This window comes from Lynx rufus, unplaced genomic scaffold (genome assembly GCF_022079265.1).
Source record: "Lynx rufus isolate CCGP_SWC_20201006 ecotype Redwood Valley unplaced genomic scaffold, mLynRuf1.p SCAF_1, whole genome shotgun sequence".
NCBI lineage: Eukaryota > Metazoa > Chordata > Mammalia > Carnivora > Felidae > Lynx > Lynx rufus.
This window is the reverse complement of record NW_025814823.1, coordinates 195,846,017-195,865,524: the sequence shown is the minus strand read 5'-3', so window position 1 is coordinate 195,865,524 and position 19,508 is coordinate 195,846,017. Positions and strand designations below refer to the sequence as shown.

General features: G+C 47.2%; 1 protein-coding gene across 1 annotated transcript; it reads left to right on the top strand.

Annotated features, from left to right (window-relative positions):
- Positions 1-3,332: 3,332 nt before the first annotated feature.
- On the top strand, positions 3,333-17,801 carry GM2A (ganglioside GM2 activator). The gene is made up of 4 exons (XM_047092270.1): positions 3,333-3,567; positions 8,998-9,150; positions 15,542-15,724; positions 16,115-17,801. Exons 1-4 carry the CDS (start codon positions 3,478-3,480, stop codon positions 16,268-16,270), a joined length of 582 nt encoding a protein of 193 aa, XP_046948226.1. The 5' UTR covers positions 3,333-3,477; the 3' UTR covers positions 16,271-17,801.
- The last annotated feature ends 1,707 nt before the right edge of the window (positions 17,802-19,508 follow it).

The window sequence follows — 19,508 nt, the reverse complement described above, 5'->3', positions numbered from 1 at the left end:
CCCTACCCACCACCCACCCACACAGCCACCACCGAGTGCAGCCACATGGACATCTCTCATACCACTGTGGGATCAGCTTTAGAAGTGAGTTCTTTTTTTTTTACTTTTTTAAAATTTTTTGCTTGTTTTTTAATTTTAGAGGGAGAGCGCATGCATGAGTGGGGAGAGGGGCAGAGGGAGAGAGAAAATAAATCTTTTTTTTTTCTAATTAATTTATTTTTGAGAGAGAGAGAGAAAGTGGGAGCGTACAAGAAGGGGGTGTCTCAAAGTCACCAACTGTGAGATCATGACCTGAGCTGAAATCAAGAGTCAGATCCTCAACTGACTGAACCACCCAGGCGCCCCGAGAGACAGAGAATCTTAAGCAGTCTCCACGCTCAGTCCACAGCTGGATTGCGACCTGAGCTGAAATCAAGAGTTGGACACTCAACTGACTGAGCCACCCAGGCACCCCAGCAGAAGTGAGTACTAATTTTGCTTCTGCTGTGTCATTGGACAAGTCCTCTACCTCAAGGGGCCTGGAAGTAACCTTGTGTATGATGAAGAGACTGTTCTAGGTGAGAGAGGGAAGAGCTTATCAGAATGGGAGGAAGGTGTATAATTAAAAAAAAAAACATATTAATCTTAGCCATATTGACAGGTGTGAGGTAATATCTCCTTGTTGTTTTGATTTTCATTTCCCTGATGATGAGTGATATTGACCATCTTTTCATGTGTCTGCTAGCCAGTTGTATGTCTTCTTTGGAAAAATGTCTATTCATGTCTTCTGCCCATTTTTAATTGGATTATTCATTTTTTGGGTGTTGAGTTTTATAACTTCTTTATATATTTTGGATACTAGTCATTTACCAAATATGTCATTTGCAAATATCTTCTCCCATTCTGTCAGTTGCTTTTTAGTTTTGTTGATTGTTTCCTTCGTTGTGCAGAAGCTTTTTCTTTTGATGTAGTCCCAATAGCTTATTTTTGCTTGTGTCTCCCTTACCTTAGGAGATACATCTAGAAAGAAGGTGCTACAGCCAGTGTCAAAGAGGTTACTGCCTGTGTTCTCTTCTAGGATTTTTATGGTTTCAAGTTTCAAATTTAGGCCTTTAATCCATTTTGCATTTATCTTTGTGTATGGTGTAAGAAAGTGGTCCAGTTTTATTCTTTTGCATGTTGCTGTCCAGTTTTCCCAACACCGTTTGTTGAAGAGACAGTCTTTTTCCCATTGGATAGTCTTTTCTGTTTTGTTGAAGATTAGTTGACCATATCATTGTGGGTTCATTTCTGGGTTTTCTTTTGTGCTGCACTAATCTATGTGTCTATTTTTGTGCCAGGAACATACTGTTTTGATTATTACAGCTTCATAAGGTAAGTTGAAGTCTGGAATTGTGATGCCTCTAGCTTTGCTTGGCTTTTTCAAGATTGCTTTGGCTATCCAGGGTGCTCGTGGTTCTATACAAATTTTAGGATTGTTTGTTCTAGCTCTGTGAAAAATACTAAACAACTGATATTGGTGAGGATGCGGAGAAAGGGGAACCCTCTTGCACGCTTGGTGGGAATGCAAACTGGTGCAGCCACGCTGGGAAACAGTATGGATGTTCCTCAAAAGTTAAAAATAGAACGACCCTATGATCTAGCAGTTGCACTACTAGGTATTTACCCAAAGAATACAAAAATACCAATTTGAAGGGATACATGCACCCCAATGTTTATAGTAGTATTATCAACAATAGCCAAATTATGGAAACAGCCCAAGTGTCCACTGACTGATGAATGGATAAACAAGATGTGGTGTGTATGTGTGTGTGTGTGTGTGTGTGTATATGTATATATATATATATATACACATATATATATGTATATGTATATATATATATATATATATAATGGAATATTACCCACAGAAAAAATGAAATCTTTCCTTCCGCAATGACATGGATGGAGCCAGAGAGTACTACACTAAGTGAAATAAGTCAGTCAGAGAAAGACAAATACCATATGATTTCACTTACATGTGGAATTTAAGAAACAAAACAAATGAGCAAAGGAAATAAAAAAGACAGAGAGGGGCAAACCAAGAAACAGACTCTTACCTATAGAGAACAAACCGATGCTTATCAGAGGGGAGGTGAGTGAAGGGATGGTTAAAGTAGGTGATGGGGATTAAGGAGTGCACCTGCTGTGATGAGCACTGGGTGTTGTTTAGAAGTGTTGAATCACTACATTGTACACCTGAAACTAGTATTATACTGTGTTAACGAACTGGAATTTAAATTGGGGGGGTGGGGGTGCCTGGGTGGCTCAGTTGTTTGTGCTGCCAACTTCAGCTCAGTTCACGATCTCGCATTTCTTGAATTAGAGTCCTGTGTCGGGCTCTGTGCTGACAGCTCAGAGCCTGGAGCCTGCTTTGGATTCTGTGTTTCCTTCTCTCTCTGCCACTCTGCTGCTCACATTCTGTCTCTCTCAAAAATAAATAAACATTAAAAAAAATTTAAAACAGGGATCAGCAAACTATGGCCTGTGGGCTATTTTCATGAGTAAAGTTTTATTGGAACACAGACATGCCCATTAGTTGATGTGTTGTCTATGTCCGCCCTGAGCTATAATGGCACAGTTAAATAGTTGTAATACAGGTTATATGGACTGAAAGCCTAAAATATTTACTATCAGGCCTTTAAAAAAATCTTATCTGACGGGCTATATGAGCAGAATCCTTGCTTTATCACTTTCTAGCTCTGTAACCTTGGCAAAGCTAACCTCACCGTGTATGGTTTCCTGAGTGGTAAAATGGGGCAAAAATACGGATTAAATGTTTAACAGTGCTTAGCATGCATTAAAGCACTTACTCTCAGTAATTACAATTACGATTATAATTATTCAAAAGACACAGAAATTCGTAAAACGGATACAGGAAAGCGTAATAGGAACAGGGAGCGTGACATTTGCTCAAGGAATGCACGTGAGTTTGAAAACAAAAAGGCAGCGCGGGGCAAAGCCTGGGTCTGGAAACAGCAGCCCCGCCCCGCCCCGCCCCGCCCCGCCCCGCCCCGCCCCTCGCTCCGGCCCCGCCCCGCCCCTCGCTCCGGCCCCGCCCCGCCCCTCGCTCCGGCCCCGCCCCGCCCCTCGCTCCGGCCCCGCCCCGCCCCTCGCTCCGGCCCCGCTCCGCTCCGCCCCTCGCTCCGGCCCCTCTCCTAAGCCCCGCCCCTTCCACGCTCCTGGCTGGGCCAACGCCCGTCAGAAGGAGGGGCTTGACGCTCTTGCGCAGTGGGAGGGGCTCAAGTAGAAACCTCTTGGGGGCGGAGTCGGGAGAGAGAGGTCCACCACCAGGCCTTGAAATCTCAGATCCAGACAGGGAGGGGCAAACCTGGAAGTGGCAGCGCTCAGCTTTGCATAGCAATACCCCGCTTTGCATAATAAATGAAGGCAAGTATTTAAAGGCGCCGCCGCCAACACAGACCTAGTAGTTAGGCCCGCGCAGACCTATCGCTTGCCATGAGACCCCAGGTACAGGCTCCGCTCCTGATCCTCTTGGTCCTGCTTTTCGCCAGCCCTGTGGCCCCTGAGTTCGTCTTCCTGAAACAGGTGAGCATTCTCTCCTTTCCGAGGCTGCTCCCAGCATGCCGGCCCAGTTGGGGGTGTGTGGGTCGGAGTGGGATTATGGGGGTGGCTATTCTGGTTTCCAGAATTCCTTCTCTGTGACAGAGCCTCCCAGAGTCACTAACTGTGGGAGATTGAGTGGGTCCTTTTCTCTCTACGAGTTTCGGTTAACCCATCTGTACAGTGAGGGTGGGCTGTTAGGCCTTATTCTGCTCCAGACTTTGGGGAAGGGTTAATCTCCCTCACGTCTCTACTCCTGCCCTCTTTCCCAACATCGGGGTGAAATTTGGCAGAACTGCAAGACTAATGAACTGCTCCCAGGCCCAGAGCCTCATCCTTGTTTACCTGCCCCCTCCCCCTTCCACTCCTGGTAAAAAGGCCTGGCACCCATCCTGTCCCCTTCTGTACAGCTCTGTGGCTCGGCTTGTCCTGATGGGTGGGTGGGTTTGAGAGTCAGGAAGGCCCACACTCGTTCTTCTGGTGACAGAGATCCAGTCGTGTGATCCACTGCTTGTGGTTATGGGTCATGAAGAGTCTCCAGCCTCCAGGCTTCCTCCTTCACTTCTTACTCACCCCATGCTCCAGACCCTTGAAAATGGGAAGTTTTGTCATTCTGAGACCTGGAGAAGCCAAGTTCCATTGCCTGTTTGCTGCATAGCTATGGACAAGACACCTTATCTCTGGCAGCTGTTCAGGAGAGGCCCAGCCTCTCTGCCTCTGACCACCTTGGAAATATTTGCTTTAGAGCAAAGAGAGGAACAGTGTGGTGTAGGGAAAAGTGGAATAGGATTGAGGCTTGACTTCTCATCCCTGCTATGTGCCTAATCTCTGGGCCTGGCATTTGGGCTCCTTGAGTCTTGGTCTCCTCATCTGTAAAATGGGCATGGTGATACCAGCCTACCTTTCTTAGATGGATGTGGGTGAAGGGAAATGCTTTCATGAATGGAAAGGCTCTGAAAATCTTAAACAAGGAAAGTGATATAAGCCAGTGGGCTTGGCCTCAACCTGCCCCAGGGGCAAGGGTTCTATTTGATTTTGCCTGTTGAATGAAGGCATAAGGACCTCCTGGCCGTATTTGCCTGGAGGATTCACAATTTGTCTGTGAATGTAGGTTGAGAATGTTTCTCTTGGCTTCAGGGCCCACCACTTTGAGGGGGAGTCTGGCTAGAGCTCCAACGTGCCCTATATCCCCAATTCTCTTATATGTCTTGGCCATAGATGCCATCCAAGACCAGAGGGCTTTCAATCAGCGGTCTGGGGGAGGCCCTGAGACATCCGAGAGCTCGCTCACCTCACGCAGGCCCACAGAGGATAGGGCCTCACTTAAGATTGCACAACATGTGGCACTTTCTGTTTTTCTCTGGGCTCATGTGATTTAGAGCCCCTATGCCTGAGACCATGGGGCAGATAAAAGCAGTGGGGTGATAGTGAGCATTTAAGCATCTGGAAACTTGAGTTTCATTTCCTCTTCTAGCATGAACCAGTTTCATGTTAGACAGGGGGGAGAATGTCTGGTCCCGTGCTGGGCACATAATAGGTGCTTAATAGACTCTGTGACACTGTATAATGACCGTCATTTATTGTGCACATACTCTGTGCTGTGTGTGTGTGTGTGTGTGTGTGTGTGTGTGTGTTTTCTAATAAGCTGTTTTGGGAAAATAGTTTTAGATTTACAGGAAAGTTGCAGAGACACTACAGAGTTCTCATATACTCCTCACCCGGTTTCCCCTCCTGTCAACATCTTGTGTTACCATTGCGCATTTGTCCAAACTGAGACATCAACATTGGCTCATCACCATTAGCTAAACTCTAGGCTTTATTTGGGTTTTACCAGTTTTCCCATGAATGCCCTCTTCCTGTTCCAGGATGCAGTCCAGGGCACCACAGTGCTCAGTCTCCTCTGACCTGTGACAGCTTCTCAGTCTCATGTTTCCATGGTTTGCCAGCCTTGAGGAGTGGTGATCTTACATTCTGTACAGTCTTCTCATTCTCCCAGTAGCCCTGTGAGAAGATAGAATTATGCCCATTTAATAGATGAGGAAACCGAACCTCAAGTGGGTAACTTAACCCATGGTCTCAGCTAGCGCCGAGTGGCTGAGGTATGATTGGAACCCGGGTCTGTGATAGTCACCCATATTTTTGCCTCCAGAGCTGCCCTTACTGGGGATGGCAAATACAGTAGTGTCCCGCCCCCATGCCACCTCCTTCTCCATGGTTTCACTTTCCATCGTGTCCGTTAGTCCGGTCAGTCGCAATCTGGAAGCAGATGATCCTTCTTCAAATAGTAGCCCAATGCTATATCAGAGTGCCTGTATCCTGCACCTCACTCCCATCTCATTGGACAGGCACTTGGTCAAACCGATCTTCACAAGGAGGGTGAGTGCAGTACAATAAGATATCTTGAGGGAGAGAGACCACATTCACATAACTGTTACTATGGTATGTTATTGTAATTGTTCTATTTTATTATTAAGGTTGTTAATCTCTTCCTGTGCCTAATTTGTAAGTTAAACTTTATCATAGATATATCATAGGTATGATATATCATTAAAAAAAGTATGTATAGAAAAAGACACAGTATATATAGGGTTCAGGACTCTCTGTGATTTTAGGCATTCACTGGGGGTCTTGGAATGTATCCCGAGCAGGTAAGAGGGAAACCCTGTGCCAGGCTTGGCCCTCAGTGGGCTTTGCTAATCCTTCACGCCTGCTTTTCCAGATGAGACTGGACCCAGCTGCAGAATTCATTGCCATAGAAACCTCTAGTCGGGCGCCAGGAAACTGAGTTCTTATGCCTCCCCCAGAGCCTGAAGGACAGGGAGCTTAGGAGAAGGGAGGGAGTTCCTCAGCTCCGACAGGATACACAGGGCACCTGCCTGAGCCTGGAATCAGTTCTCAGGTTGCCTGAGAATCTGTGAAAGCAGCCCCAGAAAATGGCTAGGCCTCCAACTTACCCTCCAGCCCAACTCTTAAGTCTAGACATTTCTTTGATTTGACAGTGGCCTCCTGACTGGTCTCCCCCTTCCAGACTTGTCCCTCTCCAATCCATTCTGAACCATAAACCAGACTGTGGCACTTTCTTGCGATGGGGTTCCATTGCACTTATAGTAAATCCAGCGTCCCAATTATAACCTGTGAGGTCCTACATTAAATGACCTCACCACCCCTCCAACCTTATCTGTGTCAGTCATCCACTACATCTAGCCCAACGAACGGCCTTCTTGTAGTGCCCAGACCAGCTAAGCTTCCCACCACAGGGCCTTTGCCCATGTTGCCTCTGCCTGGAAAGAACATTCTTTCTCTGCACTTACATGGCTGACTCCTCATCCTGCAGGATGAGCTTAAGTGTCATTTCCTTACCACCAGCTTAAGTGTCATTTCCTTACCACCCTATTTAAGTAAGTCATTCGTTACTCTCAACATTCTCTCTGTTAATCATAGTGGGTAATATTTATTGGCATTAGACTGTAAGCTCCTCAAGGCAGGGCAAGAACATTTCTAATTGTTTACCGCTATTAACACAGACTTAGCCCAGGGCCCGTGATCATTGCTCCGTAAATATTTGTGGGATGAATATTGAAGGAAACATTTATTGGCACTTACCTTGTGTAAGGGGCTGTGGGGCATGCAGGCGTGAATCAGACCCTGTTTTGCTTTTCTTCCTCATGTCATGATGTTTCATTCCAAGGGACAGAAACCAATGCCCAAAAGCTCAAGTGAGGGGCAGTTTACTTGAATCTCATGAAACTAATGGCGGGAAGTGGAGGCTGGGCCATCCAATGGCTGTTTAGTGAGCCAGCTCATGCTTTGGGCCTGGCATTGTGTTAAGAGCTCTATGCGCATGCTATCATCCTGACTACAGCCCTGAGAAGAAAGTATGCAGCCCCCACTTAGAAGATATGGAAATTGGGGTGCCAAAGGGGAAACTGGCCTATAGAATCACATAATATGGTGGTTGAGCTACACCTATTGACTAAAGCTTTTTTTTTTTTAATTTTTTTAACGTTTATTTATTATTGAGAGACAGAGTGTGAGCAGGGGAGGGGCAGAGAGAGGGAGACACAGAATCTGAAGCAGGTTCCAGGCTCTGAGCTGGCAGCACAGAGCCTGACGCGGGGCTCGAACTCACAAACTGTGAGATCATGACCTGAGCTGAAGTCTGACGCTTAACTGACTGAGCCACCCAGGTGCCCCTTGACTATCTTTGATTTACCTTCTGTCTCACTCCAGAGGCATGCCTTTCACTGCTACCCCGTACTGCCTACTGAGATGGGTGGGTGGGTCAGGTGGGGTGACACTTCTGTTCCCTTTTCCAGAAATCAGTTAGTACTTGTCTCTTCCAGAACTTTGGCTTGGCTGTGGGTCACAGGTCTAGGTGTTCTGGCCTCATCCCAAAGGTTGAGCACAAAGCCCAAGTCCTCTTAGTGATTTTTGCCTTAATCTCAATTTCCCAGAGGCAGAGAGAATCTGTCAGCCTAACTTGGGTTAGGTGTTTCCATTCAGCCCAGTCGGCTGTGTTGATGAGGAGGATGGGCTTGGGAGCTTGGGGGTGGTAGATTTTCCTTCCAAGATGGGATGTGCATTGTGGGAGTATTTGAAGTATCTCGTAGGTGGTCTTCAGGAGGCTGGGAAGGGTGTGAGTGGGCGAGCAGAGTCTGCACTATGTAGGAAATGTTAAAGATCATAGACAAGCAGGCAGGGTTCTGTGGGAGTGGGGAGTCAGTGGTCATGTGTATCCAGACAAGATGGTGGAATCTGGAGACCTCTAGGGGATGTGGAGAAAGAAGAGGAAGTGGCTCAGCAGAGCGGGGAGGGTGACCCAGATGGGGAATGGCATGGGCAATAGGATGAGAGGAAGGAAGCACTAGTTAAGACTGGTGAAGCTCATTCATTGGGATTCATCAATGAGCAGCCCACTGGGGGTCTCTCCATGTGTGTCCAAGTCTCTCCCTGGGCCAATTGCATACCCCTTGAGGGTGGGCTTTCCCACAGTGTTAAGTTTCCTATTGTTCCTGGCCATGAATTGGGCACGGGTGTGACCTGAATAAGGTCCTGGACACGGGGCTGCAAAGGTGAATCCTCTGGGGGCTTCCCTCTAAGGAGATACCAAGACTGGCTGGAGAGGGGTGGTTGGGGTCAGGGGTGGGCGATCAGAGAAGGTACCTACTGAGGGTGGATATGAAGCTCAAGGTCTGGTATATTGTACTTTATACTTGACAGCATACTTTTGGGAGATGATGTCTTTCGAATCTTTTAGAATGGGTACAAACGTTATCCTGGGCTTACAGATATGGAGTTGCAGATAAAGCCCGGGGAGGGGAGGCACCTTGCCCAACGTCATGCCATCAGTAGCCTGTTCTGTTGTTGTTTCTGACCTTTCTTTTCTTTCTGTCTGATTGTCCCTGGCCATCCCAGCTCAGTAGCTTTTCCTGGGATAACTGTGATGAGGGGAAGGACCCTGCCGTGATCAAAAGCCTGACTCTGGAACCTGACCCCATTGCCTTTCCTGGGAACTTGACTGTTAGCGTCGAGGCCCGGACTGAAGTCCCCCTCACTAGTCCTCAAAAGGTGAGCTTGGGGGTGGGCGGCGGGGTCAGGGCAAGGGGTGCTGGAGGGAAGGTGCCACGGGCCAGCTGGCAGGGGTCCTGATGGATGTATGCTCAGGCAACGGTGAGTAATTGTTCAATCCTGGAATCCCAGAGCAGCAAAGGATGTGGACATTCATAGACTGTCTGATAACTCCAGTTGGGCAATTTTGTTTTGGACAGACACATCACTTAGTAAATACTATGTCATCCCTTTAGAAAATACACATGGTCAAAAGGGGTAAAATTAACTCGCCTGAAATCTCACTACCCAGTGATCAGGGATAAGCACTTTTAACATTTGGTAGGCTCGGCTCTGGAACTGTCCCCACACACATATTTTGAATGGGTATGTATGAAAATAAGCAATGCTTCTTGTAAATGTCCTCCTGTAATCTGAGTCCTCATGAGAGTCATTATTAGCTATTTACATATTGTCAGAATGTTTTATACAGTTGTAAATATATGTACATTTATACTAATGGTTTTTTTGTTAATGTTTATTTATTTTGAGAGAGAGAGGGAGAGCATGAGCAGGGGAGGGAGGGAGGGAGAGAGAGAGAGAGAGAGAGAGAGAGAGAGAATCCCAAGCAGCCCCTGCACTGTCAGTGCAGAGTCCAATATGGGGCTCCAACCCATGAACCGTGATATCATGACCTGAGCCAAGACCAAGAGTGGGATGTTTAACCAACCGAGCCATCCAGCCTCCCCACACGAATGGGTTTTTGTGGCATGTGCTGTTAAACTTGCTTTTTGGGGCATCATACTGTATGTTCTTTCTTTTTCTTTCTTTCTTTCTTTCTTTCTTTCTTTCTTTCTTTCTTTCTTTCTTTCTTAATTTTCTTTTAATGTTTATGTTTGAGAGAGAGAGAGAGAGAGACAGAGCTTGAGTGGGGAGGGGGAGAGAGAGAGGGAGTTACAGAATTTGAAGCAGGCTCCAGGCTCAGAGCTGTCAGCCCAGAGCCCAACACGGGGCTCGAACCCCCGAACCTTGAGATCATGACCTGAGCCGAAGTCAAACACTTAAACGACTGAGCCACACAGGTTGCCCCTCTATACTTCTTTGTATGGTGTTTGGCATCATTTTTTTTTTTTTTTTTGGCAGAAATATTCTATTGTAGATCTGTCCTGATATACTTAACAAATCTATTGTCAGACATTTAGTTTGTTTCTGGGGTGGTTTTTTGTTTGTTTGTCTGGCTTTTGTTTATTTTTTGGCTGGTATAAACACCTTTGCTGAAATTATCCTTGTAATGTATCTTTTTGTACTTTTCTGACTATCTAGACAGAGACTTTTTTAGGTCTTTAGATACATACTGCCCAAGTGCCTTCAGATGTTTGAGCCCATGTATTCCCTAACCAGCAAGGGATTTGCCTTTTTCCACACATTTGTTGATACTGAGCATTTTCTGAAAATGTTTTCTAGTATTTTATGTCATTCCTAATGAGGTTAAATGTCTTTCATAAGTTTTCTTGCCTTTTGTGTTTACTCTGGGAAGAGCCAGTTTTTTCATGCCTGTTGCCTATTTTGGGGGTGGCTATTTACATGCTTTTTTTTTTTTTTTTTAATTTGCAGCTTTTTTTTTTTTTTAAGAACAATGAAGGTTTTTTATATACCATACATTGTATCCTTCTTACTACTTTGAATTGGTGCCTTTATTCCATATTCTGATAAGCCCTTCAGATTATCCTTTTGTAGATATTCTAGCACCAGTGTTGCTTTGATTCTTTAAAAGGTTTCTGCAGGTGCCTGGGTGGCTCAGTCAGTTGAGTGTCCGACTCTTGATTGCGGCTCAGGTCTTGGATCTCACAGTTGTGGCATCGAGACCCACTTTAGGCTCTGCACTGAGTATGGAGCCTTCTTGAGATTTTTTTCTCTCTCTCTAAAAAATATTTAAACAGTTAAAAAAAATAAACAGTTTCTGATTTGGAATCTGTGTCTATAACTGCCCTTAGACTTGGCTGAATTACAGCTACCTCATAGGTTGCTTGTGGACTGTGAGAAGTAAACTCACTGACTCAATCAAAGGGGGTGCGTGGAGACTCAGAGCACAGTGCAGCGAGGCTTTAATGAATGTTCTTGCAAGAGCGGGTGTCTGATGGAGAGGCACACTCAGGGAGGCACACTCGGGGCAGTTACAGCAGGCAATTTATCTCCTAGCCTGCAAGTCCCTCCCCTGATTCCTCATTGGCTGAGCACTACAGAGGTTACAGCCTTACCGGAAGTGGCCTATGCCCATGTAAGGCAAAAAGTAGTCTGATTGGAACAAATGTACATTCTTTGAGGTGATGCAGAGACTTCAGTTCTTTGGTGCATGTTCATTGCAAAGCCGAGAAACGGAGAGGGGAAGAACCAGGAAGTGAAGTGTCGGAGGGTTTGGGACTCCACTGTGGCGGGGGAGGGGTTCGTACATTTTCCAGTTGGTTGTAAACCTGTTGTTAATTAGACAATACAGCTTTTATTTGGTACTTCTGAAAATGAATCATCTCCCTTACTTCTCACACGGGCATTTACTGTGTTAATAACATAGAGTGCTTTGCACAAGACCTGCTCAGTACATGTCAACTCTTGTTAATGGTTCAGTTAGTGTCAGTCTTTTCCTGTGGCCCCAGACAGAAGCCCTGGATGTGTGGACAGCTCTTGGGCCCTGTCTTCCCTTGTACCTCCTTCCAAGTCTTCTCCAAGCTAGATCATTGCATTTTCTTTTTCAACTTTTTCTAATGTTTTATTTATTTTTGAGAGAGAGAGAAAGCATGAGTGTGGGGAGGGGCAGAGAGAGAGGGAGACACAGAATCTGAAGCAGGCTCCAGGCTCTGAGTTGTCAGCACAGAGCCTGACATGGGGCTTGAACTCACAAGCCGTGAGATCATGACTAGAGCAGGTCAGAGGCTTAACTGACTGAGCCACCCAGGTACCCCGATCATTGCATTTTCTTTAGCTGTTTATCAAGAGATAATCTATGAGAGTCACACAAATGCCATTTCCATGCTCCTTCTGCTGAATGTGGAGTGTAGGGCTCTTTGGCAGGTGCCATGATGCTTGCTCTCCTCTCACCATTACACAGAATGCTGGCTTTTCCCTGATGCTGTGCATCTGACATGGAAGGAAAAAGCCAGTGAACTCCTTCTGCCCCCAGCCTGCTTTTCATGGCTTCTTCAAAGGCCATTAAGACGGACCTCCCCTTTCCTTACCTGTTACAAATTTGGGCCATTGCACTTTGTAAAAACTGAGCTCAGATTCTCTTAGCCCTTTCCCTTCCCCCTACATTTCTCTTCGCATTTATTTTTGGTTTAGTTCCTTTACTTTTCAGGGTATATGCATATTAGCTATTAAATGAAAGCCTCTGAACACTTGTGTAGGAGAAAAGATGATTAGCCTCATCTTACAGATCAGGGAAAGGGAGACTCTCAGAAGCTGTGACCTGCCCCGGGTCCTGGAGTTATTAGCACATTCAAGGCTGGTGTCCTTTTGTTGTGTTCCCTGTTCCTGAACTCTTCCTGGCAAGGAGGTGGACTTAGTGCTCGGTGTGTTTGCAGGAGAGTGCTCCAGAACTTTCCCTTGCCCGGCAGAGACCCCCTTGGGAGAGTTGCTCAGACTGTAGCCCCTTATGAACCTGGAGGCCTCTTGAGATCAGTGGCTTCTACCCCTTGTTACTGAGGCCCAGGGAGCGAGTGGTCCAGGCCCACACAGCCTGCTAGCAGGAGAGCCAGCCCATCCTCTTCCTCTGATCTTGCTGAAGTAGATTTTTTTTTTTTTTTTTTTAATCCAGAGTCCCATCTTGGACCTGGATGGACTTAGCTCCTGCTTCAGTGTTTAGAAGCTGGATGCCCAGATTCCATGAGCCAAGGGCAAGACTGAACCTACCCCTGGAACTCCCTTTTCCTCTTTTGACTTGCTCCACTGGATTTGGCATACTAACTCCCTTCTGCGGGTCCTCTCTCAAGTTCCAGCCTGGACCCTAGCTTTCCTATCCTCAGGAATCATAAATTGCTGCTTCGTTTGGCATATGTGCTTATTTTGGGCTTTGAGACATATGGCTTTCAGTCCGGATGGTTTGGACTCCCCCCACCCCCACCAGCCCCCCTCCCCGCCCACTAAAGTCATGTACCTGCAGTGCCCCTGCCTGAGGCCTCTATAACTGCCTCCCTTTCAGTTGGCTCCCTTTCAGTTGCTATCAGAGTGTCTAGACCTAGAGCCTTTGTGTGTCTATCCCTGTGGTGGAAGCCAAAAGAAATAATTTCTTTTCAACCTGTAAGAAATTTTTATGCTCAGGATGTCAGAACTGGTAGGTGTCTTTGAGATCATGAGATCCAAATATTCCATTGTTAAGTTGGAGGAGTGGACGCCTGATGGGGAAGGGACCTGCCCACGGGCCCCAGCAGGCGCAGGGATCCTGCCTCGTTTACCTGTCAGTGCCTCTGTCTGTCTTGTTTTCAGGACAGGTCCCATGACCACAAGTTTATTAAGGTAATCTGTCTGAGCTACCTAACTGCCAAGGAAGCCTTGGACTGGAGAGACGGCTGGACTTAGGGCCCGGCCTTGCTTGCTTTCCTGAGCCAGAGGAGCAAGTAGGTTGAGAACAGGGATTGGGAAATGAGCCATGATTTGCAATCCCCAAATGGTAGGCATGGCTGCTGCCTCAAAAGCTCCTGTTGCCTTCTGTTCTGAGTACCTCCTGTGCTGTGCTTGTCCTGGCTGGGGGAGGCACGGTGCCTTCTGGCGGTACAGCCCCACAGCCTTCCAGCCTGGGGGGGACACCCCAGGCAGGACTTGGCCCCCGCTGGCCCCCTCATCTTGTTCAGGGCACATCTGGCTCAACCATTTTCATTGGGGAGTTGGTGAAGCAAGGGCTGGGGAGATGGTACTGGCTAAGAGAGAAGGTGGGACAGGTTGTCATGCAGGAGTTAACGTCTGGATTTCAGGCACCGCCACTAAGTGATTTACAGCCATTGTCTCACTCTGTGGTGGGGTGGTGTGAGAAAGCTAGGCACTCTAAAATACCCTGCTTTTGCCGGTAAGGGAAAGGGCGAAACGAGCAGTAGCTCCCCACCAGGGCACAACACTAGGACATGGCTGGAGTAGCTTTCCAAATACTCTTTCAGTGCAAAGGGGCTGGGGCAGGTTTGGCAGGAGAGCAGAAAAGAAGGCCGGGAGGGGACCATGCGGGATAATGTGTGTGTCAGCAGAGCGGCCTGAGGTCAGCCAGAGAAGTAGTTTGAGTTTGTCCACAGGCTATATTGAAGTCTCCCTTAGGCCTGGGCCTGGGTCCTGACCTCTGGGGCAGTTGGATAGCTGACAGCCTGGGGAGCCAGCCTAAAAAAACCCAGCAGGCTCTGGGGGAATAAGTGCCCACCGGAGTTTGTCTATTAGAAACAAAAGCCCTAAATCAAGCAAGCCTTGAGGCTGAGGAACATAGAATGCTAGAATGTCAGAGCTGAAAGGGATCCTAAAGTTGTAGTTTCCTGCCCATACGGAATCAGATGCTTGAATGAGCTCGCTTCCTTCAGCCCTTTTCTGTTTTCCCTTGATACATTTGGTGGGGCACGAACATGGTCCAGAGAGACTACTCACTTAGTGAATGTTTAGCATGGGCCAGGCTCAGCTGGCATGTCCACCTGGAGGTCTGGCCACTTCTGGGTCAGCCGCAAGCTCCAGAACAGGAGTTCAATCATGATGGCGTGGAGGTGTGACACGCATCACAGATCTTCTCATCTAGCTTCTCTCTGGGCTCAGGGGTCCTTCCGTGGCTGGGTCCAGGGAGCCCGCCACTTCTCGTGGTAGTTCTGTCTGTTGCACCCTAGCTGTGGTTGGTAAGAAGATCTTCCTTACATCAATCCCAAAGTGATCTCCCTATGAATTCCTCTTGTTTCAAATTCTGTCCTTTATGGCTCGACAGAGAAAGTTTGATCCACGAATAGCAAATCGGTTTCATGTTGGTCACCAGCTCCGATCGGCTGGTGGTACCGCCTGAAGTTCTCCACAGAGGGGGGTTGTAAAGCCAGGGTTGGGCCGAGAAGGGAGATCGAGGAAGCAATGCCAATTAGCCAGTTAGCAGTTCAAGGACGAATGCATTTCAACTCGAGTGTTAGCTTTAACCAGTGGAAGTGACTATCTAAAGACACCTGAGATGGTGGTTCAGTCAACAGGGAGAAAAAAAAAAAATCACAGCAATTATTAATGTCTGCCTCAGGCACAGGAAAAGGTTAGCAATGGAACATGTGCCGCAGTATTGTCATTTCTGAATCCGAGTATCTCCAAGACCCCATCTAGTTAGAGATTCTGTGATTAAAATGAAATGCTGACCTTTCAAAGATGTAGAGGAGCTGGTATGTTTGCCTTGGGATTTATGCTTTTTCAAACTCTGTCTCGCCAGGTGGAGCTAACTGTGGAAAAAGAAGTGGCTGGCTTCTGGGCCAAAGTCCCATGTGTGGAACAAATTGGCAGCTGTACCTATGAAGACTTCTGCCAAATAATTGACACTGTAATTCCCCCTGGAGAGCCCTGCCCAGAGCCCCTGCACACCTATGGGCTTCCCTGCCACTGTCCCTTCAAAGCAGTACGTACTCAGGGAGGGAGAGCATCATTTCTGGGGCTGGAGTAAAGACATGGGGTCTGGAGAGAAGGGTTCTTGCCTTCTCCTCCTGCAGACCTAGATATCTGTGGATGTAAGTGGGTGTGATCTATCCCAAACCGCTTATCTTCCGGGAGCCTTGGTTTATCCACCGGTGTTCGAACCGGGAGACTTGCACTGCAGTGTGCCCCCCCCCCCCCCCGCCCTTTAGCGATCACACTCCGTGCTCTGCAGGGCTATGGCGATCTCTAATCTTGCGTGCTTGTCGGGAGAGTGGGAGGAGGAGCAGGTTCGTGGCTGCAGTCCGACAGGCAACTGCAGGAGAGTCCCATCAGGAGGCTGCCACTGACCTGTGACCCCTGGGTTTTCCTGCAGGGCGTCTACTCACTGCCGGAGAGTGATTTCACCCTGCCCCAGCTGGAGGTGCCCGGCTGGCTTAGCTCTGGGCACTACCGCATCAAGACGGTCCTCAGCAGCGGTGGGGAGCGTCTGGGCTGTGTCAAGATCTCTGCCTCTCTGAAGGGCAAATAATGTGGCACCAGCCACAGCAGAATGAAGGGGTGTGAGGAAGATGGCCCTCTTCTTCTGTCTTGCATTTGCCAAGGTCCAAGTCTGACTCTCTGTCCCCCTTCAAGGCCATTTCTGCAACGACGCCACTACCCTTGCTGAAAATCATTCTGTGCCACCGACGTTTTAGACGCGGCCAGGCAGCCCCAACCTAGGGAGGAGCTGGGCAGTGCTTGATAGCCCGCGGCACCTGCCATGCTGGCCGCTCCATTTCCCTCCTCAACCCTGTGGCTTTCTAAGAGCTTAACTCTGTTTCTAAACAGTCAAGGAATGGGACCAATATATTTTGTACCCTCAAGCTCAGACTGACCCCATCTTGGTTTCCTGAAGTACCTTCGTGATTTTCTTTAATTTTTTTTTTTTTTTTGTCACTGACTCCAAAACAGAATGAGAGTATTAACAGTTGGTGTTTTACTCTAATCCCCTCTTACAACGAAGGGGCTGCAGTAGTTCATCTCGGTCTGTTCCTCCATTAACTCCTATGATTAATTCAGTATTCTTTTCTAGATTTACTCAGTGAACGGTGGGACATAGCATATCCTGGAGAGGCAGGGCATGTAGCAGAGGGTGGGAGAGGTATTTAAGAATGGGAGAGGTATTTAAGAATGCTCCTATGTATTTAAGATAGGTTATAAACTCAGGTGCCTACAGGGCCAAGCACAAGTGACCAGGACCACCAGGAACATATTGCTTCCAGCATGTTTTTTTCCTTTTTACAGCAGCACATATGCATTGTTACAAGGCAGCTGACGTCCAGTCTTGAGCTGGGATATTATCAGGGATGATGGGGCCTGGGATGAGTCAGAATGAGTGCATTCAGCCCTTAGGGGCAGCTGCTATGGAACTATGGCCACTTGGTGTCACCAGAGAATGTTGTGGGCCCAGTATTGCCAAATATTCTCAATTCCACCCCACCTCCGACCCCCCGGCGAGGCCAGAAATCCAGACTTTTATATGAAATCTTACAGTTTTTAAATATTGGCAACTAATTATTTTTTAAGACACTGTGCACGCCAAAAGGGCCAAACAGACTTGTCAGTGGGGAAATCTGGCCCCGGATGGCCAGTTTGCGACCTCTGACGTACAAACCTGCATTCCCCCTGCCCTTTCAGTCTTGAGACCGCTCGTCCTGTACCGTCTCTCCCTCCCTCCATACGTACAAACCGATAGTGTCTGACCCACGGAGCAGCCTCTTCCAGCGCTAGGGGATGGGGACGCAGCCTCTCCGAGCTGTGAGCCGCGGGGATCATGAGGCAGCCTGCCCCAGCCTGGGAGCGCTGTCAGGGTGAGTGGGGCAGACACTGAAAGAGCTGGAACCCACCAGCAGCTGCTCTGTAGAGCAAGGATCCAGCGAAGAACGGTGGCCTCACATCAGGTGCCTGGATTCGTCCATCGTCCCGTCCTCCATGACAACTTACTGACCCACAGATCACCCCCAGTTTCTGGGCTCATTTGAAGCCCGGAATGGCAATAAACCTTTTTAACTTGCTGACAATTCCTCCTTTGTCTTGGCCGTGTATTTGTCCATGGAGCACATCTCGGCATTTTAGGAGCTTGTCTGGGGTGAGCTGTTCCTGCCAGGGAGGTTTGTCGCGGAGCCCAGGCGATCCCGGGGACCGTCTCTTCTGTTTCTGCCTCTTGAGCTGCTTGGTATCTCTGCTTCGTTCTGCATCATCACCATCCAACTTTCCTTGGTTTGCTTTTTTGCTTTCCTGTCATTCGGTGACCTCTCCAGCCTTTTCCCTTGTTGGCCTTTTTTGGTCTTATTCTCACAGTTGTTCTTTAGCTCAGATCTCAGAATGGAGTCTCGTGAGCTTGGTTAATGTTTCCATTTCATGCCAGGCTCTTGGGTCAAATGCTCCCCCAGTTCTCGGGAGGAGGCAAGAAATCTCAAATCATAGGCAAGAGAGAATTTTTAAGAAATGGTGCTGTGCCGACTGGGAAGCCACTTGGAAAAAGTTGAAATTAGATTCACACTTCACACTGTATGCAGAATAAACTCCAAAGGGATCCAGTGTCTAAAAGTCAGAAAATGAAACCATACCTGTACTAAAAACAGGTGAGAACTCCAGAGATGGTAAAAGATGGATACATGTGACTACATAGACCTAGAAAATTCCCTCAGCAAGAAATACCATAAAGTCAAAAGACTGGAAGAAAATATTTATAGCACATATGGACAAAGGGCTGATATTTCTACTATATAAAGAATTAAACATTTAAAGGACTAAAAACCTGATAGAAAAAATTGAGAAAAGACCTAAATAAACAACTCTTCTCTATCTCACATACACTAAGATGTAAAAATGGCCCATGTAAAAATTGCGCATGAAAAATGTGCAAACTTACCCATGATGAGAGAAATGTAAATCAAAACAATACTGAAAGAATCACTTTTCAGGCTGATGAAAACACAAGTACAACCACACTTCTGGGAAAACTATAGGGCAACAGGCCCTTCACAGTTGGTGGGAGTGCAAAGTAGTATGATCCTTGACAACCTAACTAAACTTTAAAAGCGCCGCTCTTGGGGCGCCTGGGTGGCTCAGTCGGTGAAGCATCTGACTTCGGCTCAGGTCATGGTCTCATGGTTCCTGCGTTCAAGCCCGGCATCGGGCTCTAAGCTGTCAGCACACAGCCTGCTTTAGATCCTGCCCACTCTCTCTGCCCCTCCCCTGCTGCCTCTCTCAAAAGTCAATGAACAAACTTAAAAAAAAGTGCTCGCTCTTTGACCCAACATTCCAGCACTGGGAATTTCCTCTTAAGATACATCTCCAACAAGACGAAAATGCACCTGCATGAGATTATTCACTGCAGCGTTGTGATTGCAAATCTTGGAAATGCAAATGTCTATGAGAAAGTGACTGAACGTAGCATGTCCACACTGAGTACTATTTGCTATAGAAAAGAAGGAGGAAGATCTTTGAATCCATTTTGAGTTATTTCCAGGATATATTGTTAAGTGCAAAGGCACAGTACAGAGAAGTGTAATGTGCTACTTTTCATGTAAGAAAGAAGGGTTGGATATAAATAAATACAAATGCATTTGCTCACTTGTAGAAAATAAGGAAAGATAAGCCAGAAACTAAAGAGATTAGTTATGTACAGAGGGTAGGTAGGTATATTGTGACAAGAAGGGGAAATGATAGGGTGTAAAGGATGAAGGGGGTGGGACAGTTCTGACTATATCTTTTTGTGTAAC

Coding starts and splice junctions, on each gene's coding strand:
- GM2A (XM_047092270.1), top strand. CDS start 3,478: ATGAGACCCCAGGTACAGGCTCCGCTCCTGATCCTCTTGGTCCTGCTT. Junction 3,568..8,997: donor AGTTCGTCTTCCTGAAACAG/GTGAGCATTCTC, acceptor TGGCCATCCCAG/CTCAGTAGCTTTTCCTGGGA. Junction 15,725..16,114: donor GCCACTGTCCCTTCAAAGCA/GTACGTACTCAG, acceptor GTTTTCCTGCAG/GGCGTCTACTCACTGCCGGA.